At 42.1% G+C, this 18,269-nt stretch overlaps 2 protein-coding genes and 1 long non-coding RNA gene across 8 annotated transcripts in view; 2 read left to right on the forward strand and 1 right to left on the reverse strand.

Annotated features, from left to right (window-relative positions):
• Window positions 1-18,269, forward strand: part of LOC308397319 (uncharacterized protein) — a 185,242-nt gene that overhangs the window by 147,606 nt on the left and 19,367 nt on the right. For 2 of the 6 annotated variants that reach the window (XM_080883165.1, XM_080883168.1), the window contains exons 3-5: window positions 16,070-16,161; window positions 16,253-16,318; window positions 16,600-16,705. Coding sequence is in view for 3 of the 6 variants with exons in the window: in XM_080883168.1 (XP_080739294.1) it covers window positions 16,688-16,705 (18 nt within the window). In the remaining 3 variants the exon portion in view is untranslated. The other 4 variants (XR_013971717.1, XM_080883169.1, XM_080883170.1 and 1 more) reach the window with 4 other exon arrangements.
• Window positions 6,057-7,979, forward strand: LOC308408886. The gene is made up of 2 exons (XR_013973865.1): window positions 6,057-6,879; window positions 7,715-7,979. It is a non-coding gene; the product is annotated as an uncharacterized lncRNA (long non-coding RNA).
• Window positions 8,118-10,051, reverse strand: LOC308408805 (uncharacterized protein). The gene is made up of 2 exons (XM_080901213.1): window positions 9,461-10,051; window positions 8,118-8,577 (listed from the first exon to the last, which is right to left on the reverse strand). Exons 1-2 carry the CDS (start codon window positions 9,811-9,813, stop codon window positions 8,319-8,321), a joined length of 612 nt encoding a protein of 203 aa, XP_080757339.1. The 5' UTR covers window positions 9,814-10,051; the 3' UTR covers window positions 8,118-8,318.

An 18,269-nucleotide genomic window follows, 5' to 3' on the forward strand; every position in this document is an offset into this window, starting at 1 on the left:
TTTTCTCAAAATAAGCGTCACACTCGTGGAAGCCGGTGTAGCCGCCGAAACGCCTGCATTTATGGAGACTTTCAGCCCCAGGTAGGCCAGTTATGGATCTTCGGATCCACATTATGTCAGCAGCTGTTCTCCACCGTGAACTGTGTTCAAACAAACACGCTCACGCCTCACAGACGACAGCTTACAGTCTGTAGAGATAAAGTGACTTCGTACAGCCCCGTCTTCAGTCTTGTGGAGATGATCTCGACGCTTTGGTGGATGTTACTAGCTCCTGTGCAGTATTTTGTAAAGACATGATTATACCCCGTAAGCACGTTAAAATTTACGCTAACAATAAGCCATGGGTCACTAAAAGTGTCAAATCCTGTTTAAGGAAAAAGAGACAGGCCTTTAAAGAGGGGCTGTTACCGATTTTCAGACAGCTACCAAGGAAATGAAAATCGAGATGTTGAAAGCAAAACAGACAAAAACCTTCTTGAAAGCAAATTTGCTGCAAAAACTTTTGGGTCTGCCTGGACTTGTATGAAAACCATAGCAGGGTTTCAAAATCCCCAGAGCAGCAGTCAGGTCATTTTAGATGTTTTAATTCAGACAGAGATTTTCAAATGCTTTAAACATGTTTTCTGCTCGTTTTAGTTCTTCTGATTTCAGCGAGGATATTTGGGAACTGAAACAGAAACTGAGAGATACTCAGCACTTTATCATTGAACTCAGCGATGTTAAAAAGGCCTTTCATACAGTCAATGTGAACAAGAGCCAGGTCCTGATAATATTAGTGGCCGCCTAATTAAATCTTGTGCTGATGAACTCAGTCCTATATTTCAGGTTATTTTTAACAAATCCTTGCAAACACAACATGTGCCCTCTCTTTGCAAAGAAGCAGTCGTGGTTCCTGTCCCTAAATTTAAACGACTTCAGGCCTGTTGCCTCACTTCAGTTGTCATGAAAGTCTTTGAAAAAATCCTCAGAAATGTGATTATGAAGAGACTGAAGGTCAGCTGGATCCAATGCAGTTTGCATACAGGCCCAACAGAGGAGTGGAGGACGCACTTTTGACTTTACTAAATCTGATTCTTAAACATGTAGAGAGTAAAGGGACTTTTGCAAGACTTCTTTTCATTGATTTTTCTTCGGCTTTTAATACAACACAGCCCCATATTTTAATTAAAAGACTTTTAGAACAGTTTGAAATCAGGAAAAACCTGGTGGGCTGGATTTTAGATTTTCTAACTGACAGGTCACAAAGAGTGAGAATAAATGGGGTTCTGTCTGACCCAGTGTTCTCCTCCACAGGTTCTCCTCAAGGCTGCGTCCTATCGCCCTTATTATTCACTCTCTATACAAACATGTGTCAGGGCAGACATGAAAACAGGGTCATTATTAAATATGCAGATGACTCTGTTATTGTCAGCTTACTGAAAGAGGGTGAAACTGACCACGGCCCAGTCATTGATGACTTTGTTCAGTGGTGGGAGGAGTCTTATCTCCAGCTGAACATATCTAAAACAAAAGACATGGTTGTTGATTTTAGGAAACAACAAAATGGGCACGGAGTCACTTTAATTAAAGGTCAGAAAATAGAGCAAGTACAATCATATAAATATCTTGGGACCATAATCAATGAAAAACTGAACTTTGATCAAAATTGCAAATCAGTTTGTAAAAAGGGTCACCAGCACCTTTATTGCCTTAGGAAACTTGTTCATTTCCACATTGACCAAAAATTTTAACTTTGTTTTATCGTTCTTTTATTGAGTCTGTTTTATCCTTTTGTTTGGTGGCATGGTTCGGTCAGACCTCTGTCACAGAGAAAAACTCTCTGAATCAGATAGTGAGATGGTCCAGTCGTCTGATAGGTGAGCCACAGTCTTGTTTAGCCTCCCTGTACTCTGAGCAGGTACAGAGGATGGCTTTATCGATCCTTAAAAATGGTTCCCATCCTCTAAGGGGTGAATTTCAGCTTCTTCCCTCAGGACGGAGGTTTCTATTTCCGAGATGCAGGACAAAGCGTTATAAAAACAGCTTTGTCCCCGTTGCTGTCACTGAATTAAATAAGAACTGTTTTTGATTCGAAATATTAAAGTATGTGTCACAGTGAGTTTTATATATTTACTAGGTATGTGTGTAAAATACATACTTGGGCAGAATATTGCAAATATCTATTTTTCATTTTGTAGCAGCATAGAGCTTTTTTCCAATTATTTTTTAAAAGTCAGGTCAAGGCTCCAAAAGCCCAAAGGCGATATAACAGTTTGTGTTTGCTACATGGATCATTGTAGTTCAGCTTTCCTTTGTTATATTTCTTTAAGAGCTCAAAATGTGTTCATTACATAAATCAAATGTAATTTTCTCTGTAGCACTTCATGGATTTCATAAGCAACACACTGTAGTTGTTCACACAAAGCATAAAGGTAAAAACAATATACACAGTGTTATCTTCATTTTAGATGTCACAAAGTATTTGCGGCTCCCAGTGTTTTCCCGAACCCTGACCCTTTGTGTGGAAACCGGGTCCAAAAGGCTCTTTGGGTGTTAAAGGTTGCTGACCCCTGCACTAGGCCCAACTGACACATATATTTGATTCCAAATACAAAAAATAATGTGTAACCTGCTGGAAGAATGTAGGAGGTTGAGACAGGATCTCAACACTTGGTGTCTGCAACAAAAGACAACAATATGTGGGCCGATCGTGGCTCAAGAGTTGGCAGCTCGTCTTGTAATCGGAAGGTTGCCGGTTCGAGCCCCGGCTTGGACATGTTGTGTCCTTGGGCAAAAAAGCACTTTGGGGTCCTTAGGGACGAGTAAAGCGCTCTACAAATACAGGCCATGTAATGGCAGAAACATTCTCTACTGTAAATCCTGACTAGTTCATTAACTACAGATCAGTTTCAGTGAACATTATTCACAGAGGGATCTGAGTTCCTTATACCAGACTCTACAGAAACTGTAACACTGTACAGCTCTGCGACTCAACAATATGACAACAATGTAACACACACTAGAATCATCAAATAAAGCCCCACTAACCACTAGAACTAGAACTAACTAACTAGCACTGGACACTTGCATATTAGAGATTTCTACCACCATAGGAGGCGAGATATCATCCTTGAACCAGAGCATCCAGCCCTCAATTTCGGACATAAAAAGCGACGTGGCCAGGCATGATAACACTTTGACTGAACTGCAGGACTGTGCCTCGAACCACTCTGACACCATCGCCACTCTCCAGGCCACTGTGGAGCGTTTGTCTGCGGAGGTAAAGAAGTTAGATGAGAGATGTGGAGCTCTTGAGGCACTCCAGGAGGAATAATTTAAGAACTGCAGGAATACCAGAAGGCACAGAGGGACCCAAGATGACTGAGTTGGTTCACACCTGTTGGCGGAGGCGCTATCTCTCGAGGAGAAGCCACTCATCGATCGAGCACATAGAGTGAATCGCCAGCGTCCCAAACAAAGTCATCTTCCTCGGCCCATCATCTTGAGATTGCACTACTACCACATTGGTGAGGAAATTCTGCTGAAAGCTGCAGAGAACAAGAACCTGATGTATAAGGGTTTTTAAAATAAACATCCTCCCAGATTTCCCTCCCTCTGTTGGAAACGCAGAGCCGCATTTGCAAATATGAGAGGAAGACTAAGTGGGATGACCGGCGTCAGGTACAGACTGCTATACCCTGCAAAGCTGTTAGTGACCCATGGTGATGTGAGGAAAAGCTTTACCGATCCCAAAGAGACCGTAGACTACGCGGAGAAGCACCTCTCCCACCCACCTTCAAATGTATTAAAAGCAAGGATATATCTATATGTCTAACGCTGACACAGCACTGTGTTTCTTCTTTTCCCTTTATATTCCATGTAAAGGTGAATATGGAGCGTTTATGGAGCTCGTTTATTGAGCAGCTGTCAGTTAGAAGGTAAGAGTTACTAGGTTAACAGAGGTTAGCAGTAACAGTACGGGGAAGTATATTGTGTTGTTCTTTTGTTGGTTTTTATTTTATCGTACTTTACTTTGTTATTTTGATTTTACCTGTTGTGAGTGCTTCCCGTAATTCTCCTTTTTCTTGCGCCGCTGCGGCCAGAGTTCACAACATTACATATTTTTGTATCTATAAACAGGAAGCTGACACTCTCCAGACTTTATCAAAGGTGTGAGCGTCACAGCAGAGGCCTTTGTGTCAACGTAGCTGAAGACAAAACACAGAAACACATGAAGGAGATTTTCCTGGCCTGGATTTTATACAAATATTCTGCAGTACATCAAAAATGAAAGAAAACCATTAGTCAACATATGAACATCACCTCTGAAGTTACAGAGCTTTGATTGGAGACACAGCTGAGCGTTTTGCATTTTGCATAATTAATTACACAATTAATTATGTAACCATAATTAAATGGTTACATCATCTTTAAAGTCCCCAGAGATCAGGAAAAGGGCCTGAGGGTGCTGTGTTTGGAGTCTGCTGGTTACAGTGTGCAGGACCTCACAGGCTGCTGCAGCGTTAGCAGAGGGCGGGACATACACAGCTATCATAATCACGTGTGTAAACTCTCGTGGTAGATAGTACGGTCTCATGCTAACCGCTAGCAGCTCAATGTCCTTACAGCATAGCGTCTCTTTGATAGAGAAATGCCCAGAGTTACACCATCTATCGTTCACAAACACAGCCAGACCCCCTCCTCCCTTCTTACCACTCTCCGCTGTTCTGTCATAAGAGGCTCAGCAGCTAAAGCAGCACACCTGGGTCTCCCAGCCTATTAAAAGCAGCCCTTTGCTTCACCTGCTTCACTAAACATTATTATTTTAAGCAGAGTGGTGTGATTTATGTAGGCATTGCTGTGTGACAGGATGACTTTTCTTGCACACCCACCAAATGAGGGCGCACATGCTTCCACGCCCACTGGTGACTGCACACATCCTTTCAAGGAAGCATTTCATTCATCCCTAACAAATGGAAGAAAACACTGTGCAGCGTGTTCAGGTTTGAACGTGGCCCCGGCCTCTCTCTGCATCCACCTGGCACATGCAACACACATCCACTCCCTGCTGAACTGCTTGTATTTGATGTGTTGAAGTTTTGGTAAAGTTTGAATAAATTCCACTTTATTTATAGGAACATTTCATCTGTGGACTCCTGCTTCCCCTCTCCTTGAGCCAGTTTGTGACGGGAACATGACATAAGAAAAGTAATTTATCCCTTTTTGATTCTGTGTATCTGGCGCTCATCCAGTGAGTTCACACTTGGCAGAAACAGACTGAATTTGTCTGGAGAACTTTGGCTTCAGCCAAGTTAGATAAACACACTGTGTCTCTGTCAAAACAGCAGTGTAGTTGTGGCACCCCTGTGAGGGAATGACCACATGAATATTATTTTGTGTAAAACACTCATGTAACGGGACATTTTTCATTGCTATATGTATTTATTTTCAGTTTCTTTAAGAGGATAGAAAATCCATGTAACAGGGATTCATTTTATGTTAGAAAGCAGTGAGGGCGGAACTTTGGTGCTTGCTCCGGGGTTTCGGGGTGCAGTAAGTGGAGCCCACCTTCCGCTGCTTCCTCAGACACGTTCTGGAGGAAAGCAGAGACGCATCGTGTCTTCCTTACTCTGCTCTTCACCTGCTTTTACAGGTCGGTACACGGTGCTCGCACCGAAAATGTTGTTTATTGTCACCATGGTTACCCACGTTAATGTGAATGGGAGAGTTAAGGCGGTCCGCCAAAGTTATTTATATGTAAACACGGGAGAAAACCAGAGGAGTGTCCCGCGCGACCGCACCGCGAGCCCGCTCGTTAGGTGGAGCGCTCGTGAAGCAGAGTCAGTGCGCTCCTATGCTCTGTGCAAACGTGTTGTAATGCTCCAATCAAATCAGTTCTGTGAGATGTGAATGTTAATAGTTCTGTTAAAGTGACTGAGTAGATTAGCTAGTGTAACACAAGCACTCTGAGCAACTCTGTGTAGCTAACAGAGGCATTCATGGGTTGATTCAACAAGCTGTGTTTCATGATGCACTAAATAGTGATTTTGCCAGTAAATTACTGGAGGGAACAAATGTAATGTATTTACCAATGCTGTTATTGAATAGAACTGTTTAGCCAGTAAGACACTGCAGAAGACAATGTGATGTGTTTATTGATATGATAAAAGGATGTAGCTGTTATGGAAAGAAGTGTGAACTTGAGAAACTGAACCAGTTAAAAAGAGTATATTTCACTGATGTTGTGAAATAAGTAAATGTAATTGATGTGAATGAGGAACCAGCTGAACAGTATATTGAAAGCTCATGTTTAGTGTTTTATAGCATTTATTTGTGTGAAATAAATCAGACTCAGACACGTTCTGGAGGAAAGCAGAGACGCATCGTGTCTTCCTTACGGTGTGTTCACACCGAACGCGATGGACGCGAATAGAGCGTCAGGTTTACATGTAAAGTCAATGGAAAGGCGCGATGACGCGCGATTGCGGGTCCCGCGAAAATTCGGAAGCAGATTTGCGTCGCGAAAACGCCAAAACGCGTGAAACGCGCGTCAGTGTAGCGCGTCTGGCGCGTTTGACTCGCGAATAAAACCACGCGCGTGAGTTTTTGTGTTGCATTTTGTGCATACGCGCGTTTCGCGTCTACCGCTCGAGTTGGAAAAATCTGAACTCCAGCGTCAAATCGCGCCGCGACAACCAATCAGGAGCCTGGTGACGTGGCTGTTACCTAGGTCAAAGGGGCAGATCCAGCCAAAGCCTTTCATACTTCAATGGAGGGGAAGGCTAATCAATGCGGTAGCAAACAACTCGGAGCTGTACAACACCAGCTGCTTTCAGTACCGAGACAGGAATAAAAAGGACCGAGCTTGGAGGAAGATATGTGAAGAGATCGGGCAACCTGGTAAGTTCATTCATTTCTCTTTTGAAAGTTTTCACTGACCCGGGGAAGCCGCACAAAAGCTAGCAAGCCACCGCTATTTTCCCACTGACGTACAAATACCGTTCTGCTTTTATGCATGTTGTCATTTAGGAATATATTTTATTGTTTATTAATAAACAGCACACAGTGGTCCCGCTGTTCATCCGTCACTGCTTTGCTTTTTCGCTGATTTTTTATTGCACAGTACAGCATTGCATTCTGCAGCCTGATTGACAAATCTCCTGCGCTTGCCAAATTTATCACGTTTGGTTTTGATAACCATCGCGTCCAATAGAAAAAACAGCACAAAAACACCCATAACTATGAGCCTCATTCGGAAATAGACACCTGCACCGTGAGGGAAAAAGGCGCACGAAAGTGGCGGGCAGATGAAGACAAACCGCGGCATAATAATACTTTTACGTTTTGCAATCTACAAAGGTTTGCACTTTGAGAATCAATTGTGAGAACTGTGACCAGGGGCTAGTTATTCTGAGAACCCCTGCAATAAATGAGGGACCACTGTCTACTCTACGATTATTATATCCAACCTGTTAACATTTAATACTGTATTGATAGAACCAACTGATTCTGCAGCAGAGCATCCCCAGTCCCTGAGCTCCTGCTGCTGCACCCACAGATATGTACAGCAAGCACTGATACCTTTTTAGTCGGTGGGATTGCCTTGTGATCACCTTTACTAAATATCTACAACCAATCTGATTATATCCTGTTATTGTTTTTTTTTTTTTTCAATGTTGAAATTAAAATCTAGTAGCAGCCTTCTCATTTCTTTGTGTTTTGTGCTGTTTTACAGGCCCACAGAGGAGGACGGCTCCGAGGCAGATGAGGGACGGGTCCCAGGACGGTCCATCGGCGGTGGAGCTGGCCATCCTGGAGTCCCTGAAGAGGCCACACCAGTCTCCAATGGAGCATTTCCTCCTCAGCCTTGTTCCTGCTCTGGAGAGCAGCTGGTCCTTTTTATTCCTGTCTCTCTGTAAATTCTTATATTTTATATATTTATGTTTAATGTTTTTCTGTTTGAGACTTTTAATATTATTTCAAATAAATGTTTATAATGACTAATGTCTCAGTTCTACTACACAGCAAATGTTGGCACACAACTTGACACATGTAGAATTTATTTCATATTATACTAATGACAAAATATACTGATACAGTGGGATGCAGAAGTTTGGGCAACCTTGTTAATAGACATTATTTTCCTGTATAAATCGTTGGTTGTTACAATAAAAAATGTCAGTTAAATATCATACAGGAGACACACACAGTGATATTTGAGAAGTGAAAAGAAGTTTACTGGATTTACAGAAAGTGTGCAATAATTGTTTAAACAAAATCAAGCAGGTGCATCAATTTGGGCACCACAAAAAAGAAATGAAATAAATATTTAGTGCATATCAATGTGTGTGTCTCCTATATGATATATGGGGTGCCTTTGTCTGGATGTGCTTCCCATCCAGAGCTGCACAGCACAGAGGAAAGTTCCAGCGCTCCTGGAATCCCTCTGTGATGGAGCGCCAGTCTCCAGGTGAAGGCACAGCCATGAAGTCGTCCACTAGACAGTCCCAGATGGACGTCGCTGCCTGGGGGGTGATCTGACACACCGACTCTGTAACTGAATGCTTGGTGCTGAAGGAGTCCGTGGTGACAAGGAACCTGGACAAAATTGTTCAAAATCAGTATTATGTGTACTGCAGTTACAAAATACATTATTCAAATTCCAAAATACTTTTGTGATGTCAGATATAAATCACAAAACTTAAATCTTACATAAAACATTTTGTAATTATAAGGATAATTACAAAATGTATATTAGATAATATCTAAAACATTTGTGTTTTATTTTAACTTTAACATATAATTTGATTGGTAGCAACTTTCACAACTACAGTGAGCCAATCACTCATAATTCCTAAACATGTCAATCAGGTAGGAATGAAGTAAGACATTAATAGAAATAAAGAGTTGTGTGTTAACATGTAGCCCTTTCCTTGCTTAAATCATTAATATTTTTGAAAAATTAATCTGTGATAAGACAGCTTATCAAGATAGAACCATGTAACTAGAGATGAACCAAACTGTTCAGTTTTATCTAACTCTGTTTTAATAAAGGCTGGTGACCCCTGCTATAGAGTCTGACAGCTGCAGGGATTATATACAAATATTCAACTATCCCAGAATTAAACCAGGTCTAAATAAAAAGGAGTGAGTATCACTACAAGGTTAACTCAGTGGTCCTAATGCTACAGTTTGATATCAGCAAACACCGAGCGCATACATTGATGTGACACCACAGCCATGCTATCATGCAAACACTGATAACAGCATAAATCGAATTAAATCGGGACTTGATGAGACCTTCTGAGTATCACTAGAAATATTATAAATAGTCGTCTCTGTACCACAGTTTGCTTTCAGTAAACACCGACAGCATTCACTGTTAGCATAGCACATCCATGTTAGCAGTGTATAACTGGATGGATTAGCATATTAGCACAGATATCAATAAAGGACTACCGTATTAAATAGTTTTACTAACCTCAGGCAGACGGACAGGCGCTCTGCAGGTGGGATTGAGCGCCTGTAGTTGGTGTCTAGGCGGGCGATGCTGGGACCGACGAGGGAAAGCAGGTCCTCAAACTGGCCGAGTGAATGACGGTGATAGCGCTGGAATCGGCCGTCATCCAGGCGCAGCTCCTGGAGCAAGTGGTGAAACTCACCAAACTGCTCATGCCTCTGGAGGACCTGATGGACCCAGGTACGGCGAGGACGTCTTTTACGCCGCAGCTCTGCTCTCCACAGTACATAGAGAAGGGAGACTCTCTCTTCAAGCGCTAGCTCGATAGCTGCCATCTTGCAAAGATACCGGTCTGGCACAACTCCCTCCCACATTCCTCCCACATTTCCGGTTCACGCGCGTCAAAATTTGACGCGCGATGGATTTTTCTTGGACACGCGTTGAGACGCGAATGTACACGCGTCAAATTAGGGGCGTTTGGGGCGTTTTATTCGCGTCCATCGCGTTCGGTGTGAACACACCGTTACTCTGCTCTTCACCTGCTTTTACAGGTAACATATTTGTCATCGAGGTCTTCATCCTTGGGACCCGTAACATAGTAACTTCTTCATTGTTATACTTCTATAGTTTTCCCATTTTGTGAGCTGTGGATGTGGAAAGTGTCTCAGTGACACATCCACATGAAAACGGCGTTACCTTCGTTCATTTGCACGTCAAATGAACGAGCTGTTTGGACTTTAACGTCACAGCTGATGCTTCGATACTCGAACTCAAGAGTTCAGCTTCCACTCAGAGGTACAAGTACACACAGCAAAGATAAACGTGTACACAAGGTGGAACCCACAAGTGCACAGCTCCAACCAGAGATGGGCAGTAATCCGATTACTTTTTTCAAGAAACGAGTAAAGTGAGGGATTACTATTGCAAAAAAGGTAATTAGATTACTGTTACTTTCCCGTAAGCACGCTGCGTTACTGCGTTACTAAAACCGCAGCTGTGTGCAGATGAACAATGGATAATCTATCGAGTGTGGAGAGAGTGTGAGCGTGCAGCGTTTAAAGCGTGGAAGCACTGACCTTACTTTGAGTTTGACTCTGTAAAAAGTGACAAAAACATTAGCATCCGCTGTTCACTGCGTGGGAAGACAACATGCTCACTCACTATGTGTTAATGGGCATGCTTATTTATAACTTTGATAAAATGTCATAAAAATAATTCCATGCCAGCTCACCATTGGTGATCAGGTAGTTTCTGTTCCAGTTCCAGTCCCATAAATCATGAAGCTTGCTGCCAGAAAAGCTTCAAATCTCCTTTGAAAGCTGTTTGTGGTCTTGATTGTGGGAGCTTCAGTTGTCTGACTCCAGCTGCCACACAGTGCTCACTGATATCATTTGCAAAAACCCCAGTGTGACAATATTTATCAGTGAAGCAGAAATCAGGAAGTGACGACTTTTCTTTGAACATTTGCTAAGGCTAAGCTGTGCTTTCTACCACAGTTGGGAATTTCCTGGTTTACAACAAATTATTGTGTCAACACCGCATAAGATTTCAAACTACAGGAAAATCACTGGAGTTATAAGAGGCAGACAACGACACACACACCACATGCATGCTGTTGCTATTTATTGTGGATTAACCTGTCAAGGGCAAGAACAAAATAATTCTGCCTCAAATACAGGAAATCATAGCTTTCCTGTATTTCCTCCATTGTTGGCATGCTGGTTAGTGCTGTTGCTCCACAGTAAGAAGGTCCTGGGCTAAATTATCCATGAATGTAAACGGCTGTGTGTTTCTATCTGATAGACTGGTGAGCTGTCCAGGGTGTACCCTGCCTGGTAACCTATCACTTCAGGGTTATTTCCCAGCCCTGCTGCAACCAGGATAGAGATAGGAGGATGGTAGTTGTTGTAGACCCATTCAATTTCAATTGAAGGATTAAAATGTTCCAGGAGCTCAACTTACTCCATCTGAACATGTTTCAATCGTGTTTTATGAACACAACATGCAGCTTTACTGAATATGAAAAGGTTGTGTTGATTTAACTCAGTTGTTTAAGTTTCTGCCAAAGCAAAACCTTTGTGTGCAACCAGTGTCCACTATTGAATCAAGTAAATCCAACATGTTTTTGTCAGTGCAAAAGGAGTTACGGTGCCTGTATTCCTGCACAATATTGTCCCGGGAGGGAGAAAAACTTTCTGGTGAAGTTTTGGTTGATTTTTGGGTTTTGCTTGACACTAGGTTGATTTTATCAGTGAGGTTTGGATTGTTTTCTTTCTCTAAGAGAGAGAAAGATGGTTTTATGCTTGGACATGTTTGCAATGGGCCCCAGTATTTGTTACTTTATTAGTATTTTATTGGTTGCGTTTGTTTGTGCTTTTGTTACAGTGCACTGAGATAAGAACATCTGAGAGGTGTGATCCACCACTGGTGATATTTTGGTATTTTGTGAGTTCCCGATTTAACAAATCAGCTCTTTAATCCAGACCTGAGAGGTTGAACTTTAAAGCGCTATAAAATATTCTTACTGGAAACAGTGGCAAAGTGTTTTTCTCCATGATTATAATGGGCTTGGGAGAAATTCACTTATATGTGACATTGATCACATGAGAAGTCCTGAGCCTAAAAGGATTGCAGCGAGTCAATCCAGTCCAAAAACAAGGAGCTGTTTTCCTTTAAAATGATGACGTCATCTTGCTGGTGATGGAGGCTCGAATAGGCTGCGCGTGAGACTCCATTATCAGCAATATCTGGTATGAATGTGTGTGGATGTATGCATGTGACTGGACTGTGACGGACTGACGACTAAAAGTTTAACTGACTTGATACTGAGACAAAAACGGTGCCGACTTTAGGATTAGTGAATGTCCACAACAATTCACCCAGCCTGTAGAAGAAGGGTGGAGGTTTTGTCTTGCTTTGTTTGTGCAGGAGCAGAAGGATGACAGAGACTAAAGGGGGAGGCTGTAGCTTCACATGAGTGTGAGCTGCAGACTGAACCCTTTGGTTGCTAATGTTGAGTCACTGATGTTTGCATTAAGAAAATTGTGTTTTATTAGCTGTGTTTTAATTAAGGTATCACATTATATTGTTGGGAATGTTAAATGCTAAAGTGAAGAAAAGCTTTGATTTCACTCATGACTGAACATGTTATTATTAACCATAGCAGGCTGTAAAGAGTCAATTAGCTTTTATAGATGGAAAAAAAGGCCAAAAACTCTGTTAATACCTATGAATAACAGGCAATGATAGACTTGTCACATTCAAAATAGAGATATGTAATAACAAACACGGGTCCGTGTCATTTAGGTTCTCCATTGAAATAGTCAATCATTTAGAAAAGTAGAATATATATATATATGTCTCAACGCTGTTTCTCAATAATATTAAAAACCTAAAAACTATTGTTGTGGAAGATAGAAGTCACTGTGACAGCCCTCTGACTGTGGAGGATGTTTGTAATCCTATTTCTGCACTTAAGGCCAACAAATCTCCCGGCACAGATGGTTTAACTGCAGAGTTTTATGAATCATTTTCTAATCTCCTGGCTCCGTCTTACTGCAGCTTTTCATAGGAAGTGTAGAGAATAACATCCTCCCTCCTACTCTTACTCAGGGTCTCATAACACTTATTCCAAAGCCAAACAAAGACTTACTTCTTATTGATAATTGGAGACCCATCTGTCTGCTCAATGATGACTATGAGATTATGGCTTTAGTACTTGCTAACAGAATGAAAGAGTTCTTGGACACAATTATGGATGAGACACAATCAGGCTTTATGAGAAACAGACACCTTTCTAAGAACATGAGACTGGTTTTAGATCTACTTGATTACTCTGATTTGGTATCTGACTATAGCTTCATTCTCTTCCTGGATTTTTAAAAGGCTTTTGATACAATTGAACATCAATTTATTTTCCACTCTTTGGAAAAATTTGGCATTTTTCTGTAAAGCTATCAAAACCTTGTACACGAATGGCAATAGCTCAATTAAAATGATTAAGACTCCACCCCGAGATTTGACCTGTTATACAAGGAATCAGCACAGCTGATAAGGAGCTCATCATCAGCCAGCTAGCTGATGACACCACACTCTTCTTGAAGAATGCAAATCAAATCCGTCCAGCCCGTAGTGTTATTAGTGATTTCTCTGAGGCATGTTAATACTTTTAGCTATTTTATATCCATAAATGTAAGTTTATTAATAAAACACCATATTTCTGCCTTTTTATAAGGATATGAATTGTACATACAATCAATTTCAGACTCAACCAACAAAAAGCCTCTCAGAACAATATTTATATTGTAACAGTTGCTATTGTAATGCAGTGTATCACCACATGGCGGCGCCTCCTGTCTCACGACTGGTGTCACCCCCTTTGTGTTCTTCTTCGCACTCCTCCTGTAATGGATGCTCCCGTGTGTACGCGGACTAGTGTGCTCTTTAGTAATGTGTGGTAGAGGTAGCACTTTTATTTTTGATATTGTAAATAAATGAGTACTTTTTGGAAAGTCAGAAGCTGTTGCTCATTCGCTATCCACCTGCACACCTCCGCGGCTGGCTTCATCTCCACTGCACGTTACAATATGTTGATTTTTTTCGCCTACTCATATCATCATTTTTTTACTCCTGGTTCTGTATGTTCATGTTCTGTTCTTTTGTAAACTTCATCTGTTTGTATGTTGTATACTCATTGTGTTTCAATAAAGTTCGATTTAATAAAAGGTACGTTCTAAACGAAGCTTCAGACGTCACTGATCACGTGACTCTGGCCAAACGAATCAAGCCTCGACACGGTGCTTCTGAAGCAGCGCGTTGATCTTTCTGACACACGCACCGGAGCGTCAGCTTCAAGCGGACCATCACTACGTCTCACATCTAAAGGTGTCAAGGTAACTTTGAACTGAGTTCAGTCAATCTGGAGTTTTTCCAAGTTTTCTGTTGCTCTCTGTGAGAGAAGAGCGTTAAAGGCGGGGCTCTCCAGAGTCCAGCAAAACAGGAAATCACAGCTGGGTGTGTGTAAGTGTGCAAACCAATAGAATGCATCGTGGTGGGGGGCATCACGGGCAAGAAAAAAATAAAATAATCGGTCGTACCCATGCTTCCCCGACGTCATGCCAGCGCATATTGGGAAATTCGTAGGCACCGATCGGTTTTCTATCAGCCATTTGCTGGGAGTAAGGGCGCCCTCCGTTTGCGAGGTGCGCCTGCTGCTGGCGGCACAGGGAGGAGAGGGCGGGGCGGCGGGGAGTCTCTGGCTGGCTGGAGCGGCATCTAATAACCAACTCGCAAAACAAAATAAAAACAACAAACAGATATTATGATACAGACTTATAATCTGCACCGATGTTTTTTCTAAATTCTATAAAGTGAGCGCGAGAGCCCTCGGTGCGCCTGCGCGCTGCTGAAGTCAAAGTAAACTTTATTGTCATCTCCGCTACAGACAGTCCAGCATATAGAGAGACGAGACGACGAGGCTGCAGTTACAGCGGTGCAAGTAAACAAACAATAAATATAAGAAGAGTAAGAAAATAAATCTACACTTTAGGACTCGGGGTAAAGGATCAATAACAATTTAATTTATAATTTACAGTTTGATGATTTAAAGTCTCACACAACCCGTCAAAAGGGGCGGGGCCGGCTGCTTCCAAGTAGAGCGCATTTCATTTATAATGATGTAAATCCAAGCCCATCATGGATTCACGATCTGAATCCTGGGTTGTGTGAAATCCCAGAAATCAACCTTAGACAAAGTGAATCTGTGAACTAAGGTGTAGGTCTGTTAGGTTAATTGTGCTGATCCTCGGGTTGGGGGATTTGTGTTTGTACTGGAGCGCAAAATTCAAACCAATGGAAGATGGACAACAAAAGTTCAAAGCCATCAGGTGCTCAGGTTAGAAAAAAGAGAAAAGATGCAGGTAAGCAGACGTGTGATTGGATAATGGCAGGTCATCCTGAACCAATCAGACTAAACTCCAAACAATACATTATGTTACAGATTTTAATATTAATTAGTCATTGTTACTTGTTGATTTGTCCTTTTCTCATTGTGTGACGAATTATGACGACTGTTTGGTAGCTGTTATTGTCTCTCTCTCTCTCTTCATGTGTGTTTCTCTGGTGAAACAATAGTTTTGTGTTAATGTTAGGGCTGCACGATTTTGCATGAAATGAGAATCACGATTTTTTGGCTTAGAATTGAGATCATGATTCTCTCATAACAATAAATAAACATAAAACAACAAATGTCTCACGTTTTGTTGTTGCAGCAAAATGTTGTCCTGCTTGAAATTCCGTCTCCACCGTTGCTCGACGCTGCGTGTACAGAGCAGGTAGTGCAACAATAGAAAAATAGTTGTGGGACGGCACTGTGTAGCGTTTGTCTAGGGTGTTGATCGTTTTCCTAAATCCCTCGTTTTGCACAGTGTTGATGGAGCCATATCTTTGGTCAGGTGATAAGTGATAGCCTCCGTAATGTCTTTGTGCCTGCGGGAGTTTGACGTGTATAGGGAAGCGCTGTATAAGGTTCCCGTTATTAATGTTTGGGTGGTTGACCGGGACGGATTTTCTCCTGTCACTTTCTCGTCATCCCTGACGTGCTCTCCGTTGTTGTTTCCCTGCTAATTTTAGCATCACACGGCACAGCTTCTGTATCACGTGGTATAAGGCTCCGCCCTTGTCATTTGTTGAGCAGGAAGAGTGAGCACTTGGTTTCATGCAGAGTACGTCCCGGATCAAAATGTGAAGTTTTACAAATCACCACTTCTTTAGTGAATATCATTTCAGTCTCAGACAATCTCGTTTCTCTTACAGAGGTTGAATGCACCTTCTGCGGATGGCGGTACCACACAGTGTGCGTGGACTTCCCCTGCACAGAAGGCAACTACAAATGCTGTGAATGCTAAATAAACAGAAACAAATGATCCCTGTTGTCTTTGCTTGATGATTGGTTTGAGTCTTGACAATCCACATTGCTGGCGTTGCATCTTTCAATGGCAGCAATGGCAGGTATCAGTGCTCAAACCTTTTGTGTTTGTTTCCAACAAGTTGCCCACCTCGGGAAACAAAAATGTGTTCTTTTACTTGTCAGATGAACATATGAGACACTTTGACTCTTCAGTGCAGTGTGGAGCCTAACAAAGATCTGTTTTGTGTCCCAGCTGATCAGCAGGAGGAGGAGAGTCTGACGGAGCAGCAGAGGAACATTTTCAGCTACTTGGACTCAGCTCAGCCACTACAGAGGAAACAATGAGCTCAACACAGAAGGTGACAGACAGAGCAGGACCATATGACCAAAGATATTTATCACCATATACATTTGAACATTTGCCATAACGATGTAGCTGACGATAGAATTGACACCAGACAAAATACTTTACAGCTGCACAACTTTATTAAAAAGCCATCAATGTATTTTCACTGAAACAAGCAGCTGTTGTTTATGTGCATTAAAGTTATATAAAAATGTAACAGTGCAAATGCAAATTCCTCGCTGACAGTTTAACCAAAAGGCGTTTCCAGTGGAAACTGGCCGACACATCCTGAGCATAACCATGTATAATATCCACTAAACTTCAGAAGAGGTTATACAGTCGTGGCCAAAAGGTTTGAGAATTGCATAAATATTGGAACCTGGAGAAGTTGCTGCTTAAGTTTTTATAATAGCATTTTGCCTGCACTCCAGAATATTATGAGGAGTGATCAGATGAACTGCATCGTCCTTCTTTGCCATGAAAACGAACTTAATCCCCAAAAAGCCTTACCACTGCATTTCATTGCTGTCATCAAAGGACCTGCTGAGACCATTTCAGTGATCGTCTTTGATAGGTTTTAGAGTATAAACCTATTCGCTGGAACGTTGAAGACAATATAATTACACTGCAAAAGCAAGACACTTGTAGGCAAGCTTCTTCATGTTACTCGTGCACGGGAGAGAACTGGACAACCGCTTGACTCCAGTTGGTCTCGTCCGTCCTCCCATACCACTGTCCTTTTATTGAGGTTACATGAATATGCATAGGTTCATTAACATATGACGTCCACATACACACAAAGAGTACCTTGCCTGGGTGTGTGTATGTGTGTGTGTGTGTGTGTGTGTGTGAGGTACTGCTGATCAAAGGGTCATAAAAGCACACAAGCAAACATCCTTGGTCAGGAAGAGGGTAGACTAGACCCCCCCCCCCCCCCCCCCCCCCCCCCCCGGTAAGGAAGTCCAGCAGGTCATCTGAACAGAAAAGCACTCAGACTAGAACAGACATAGCTACGTTAATCCTACCATAAATCAGCAAGGGAAGATACGATCTCTCCTCTCTTCATGCTACACAGAGTTGTTACAGACCTCTTAGGATGAGACATTCTTTAAATCTACAAATGATTATATACTTCTAAGCATATGTGAGTAAATGTTTCTAAGCATAAATGACAATCAACAATACAACTCTAACAGTCTTCTTAACTCAGGTGAGAATGTTGGCGAGCACGAGGCTGGAGATCATCATGGCTGTATCCCAATTCAGGTTCTGCAGCTTTAAAGTCCTCAAGGGCCGCGTACTCAAAGACCGCTAAGGCCGAAGTGCGAGGCTCGTAGGCTCGTGAAATGGGACGTCTAGCCTCCGTCGCGCTGCCCAGGTTGCCTAGCAACCATGATACTAACAGCTGGAAACGTTTCATACAGCTTTGTTTGACAGAAATGAAGGAGAACATATTTAGTTCATTTGTTTCTACATGAGCTCTGTGTGATTTGATGAGTATCTGAGGCTGAGACCACAGGACTGTGAAACATGATTGTTGGGCTTCATTTCTGTGCTGAACAGTCGTTTAAGATTAG

This window comes from Rhamphochromis sp. 'chilingali' (assembly GCF_963969265.1).
Source record: "Rhamphochromis sp. 'chilingali' genome assembly, chromosome: 1".
Classification (NCBI taxonomy): Eukaryota; Metazoa; Chordata; class Actinopteri; order Cichliformes; family Cichlidae; genus Rhamphochromis; species Rhamphochromis sp. 'chilingali'.

What these genes read in the sequence shown, in the direction of transcription:
- LOC308408805 (XM_080901213.1), bottom strand. Translation starts at nt 9,813, where the DNA reads ATGTGGGAGGGAGTTGTGCCAGACCGGTATCTTTGCAAGATGGCAGCT. An exon ending in CGCCTGTCCGTCTGCCTGAG is followed by an intron (nt 8,578 to 9,460) that starts GTTAGTAAAACT and finishes AATTTTGTCCAG; the next exon opens with GTTCCTTGTCACCACGGACT.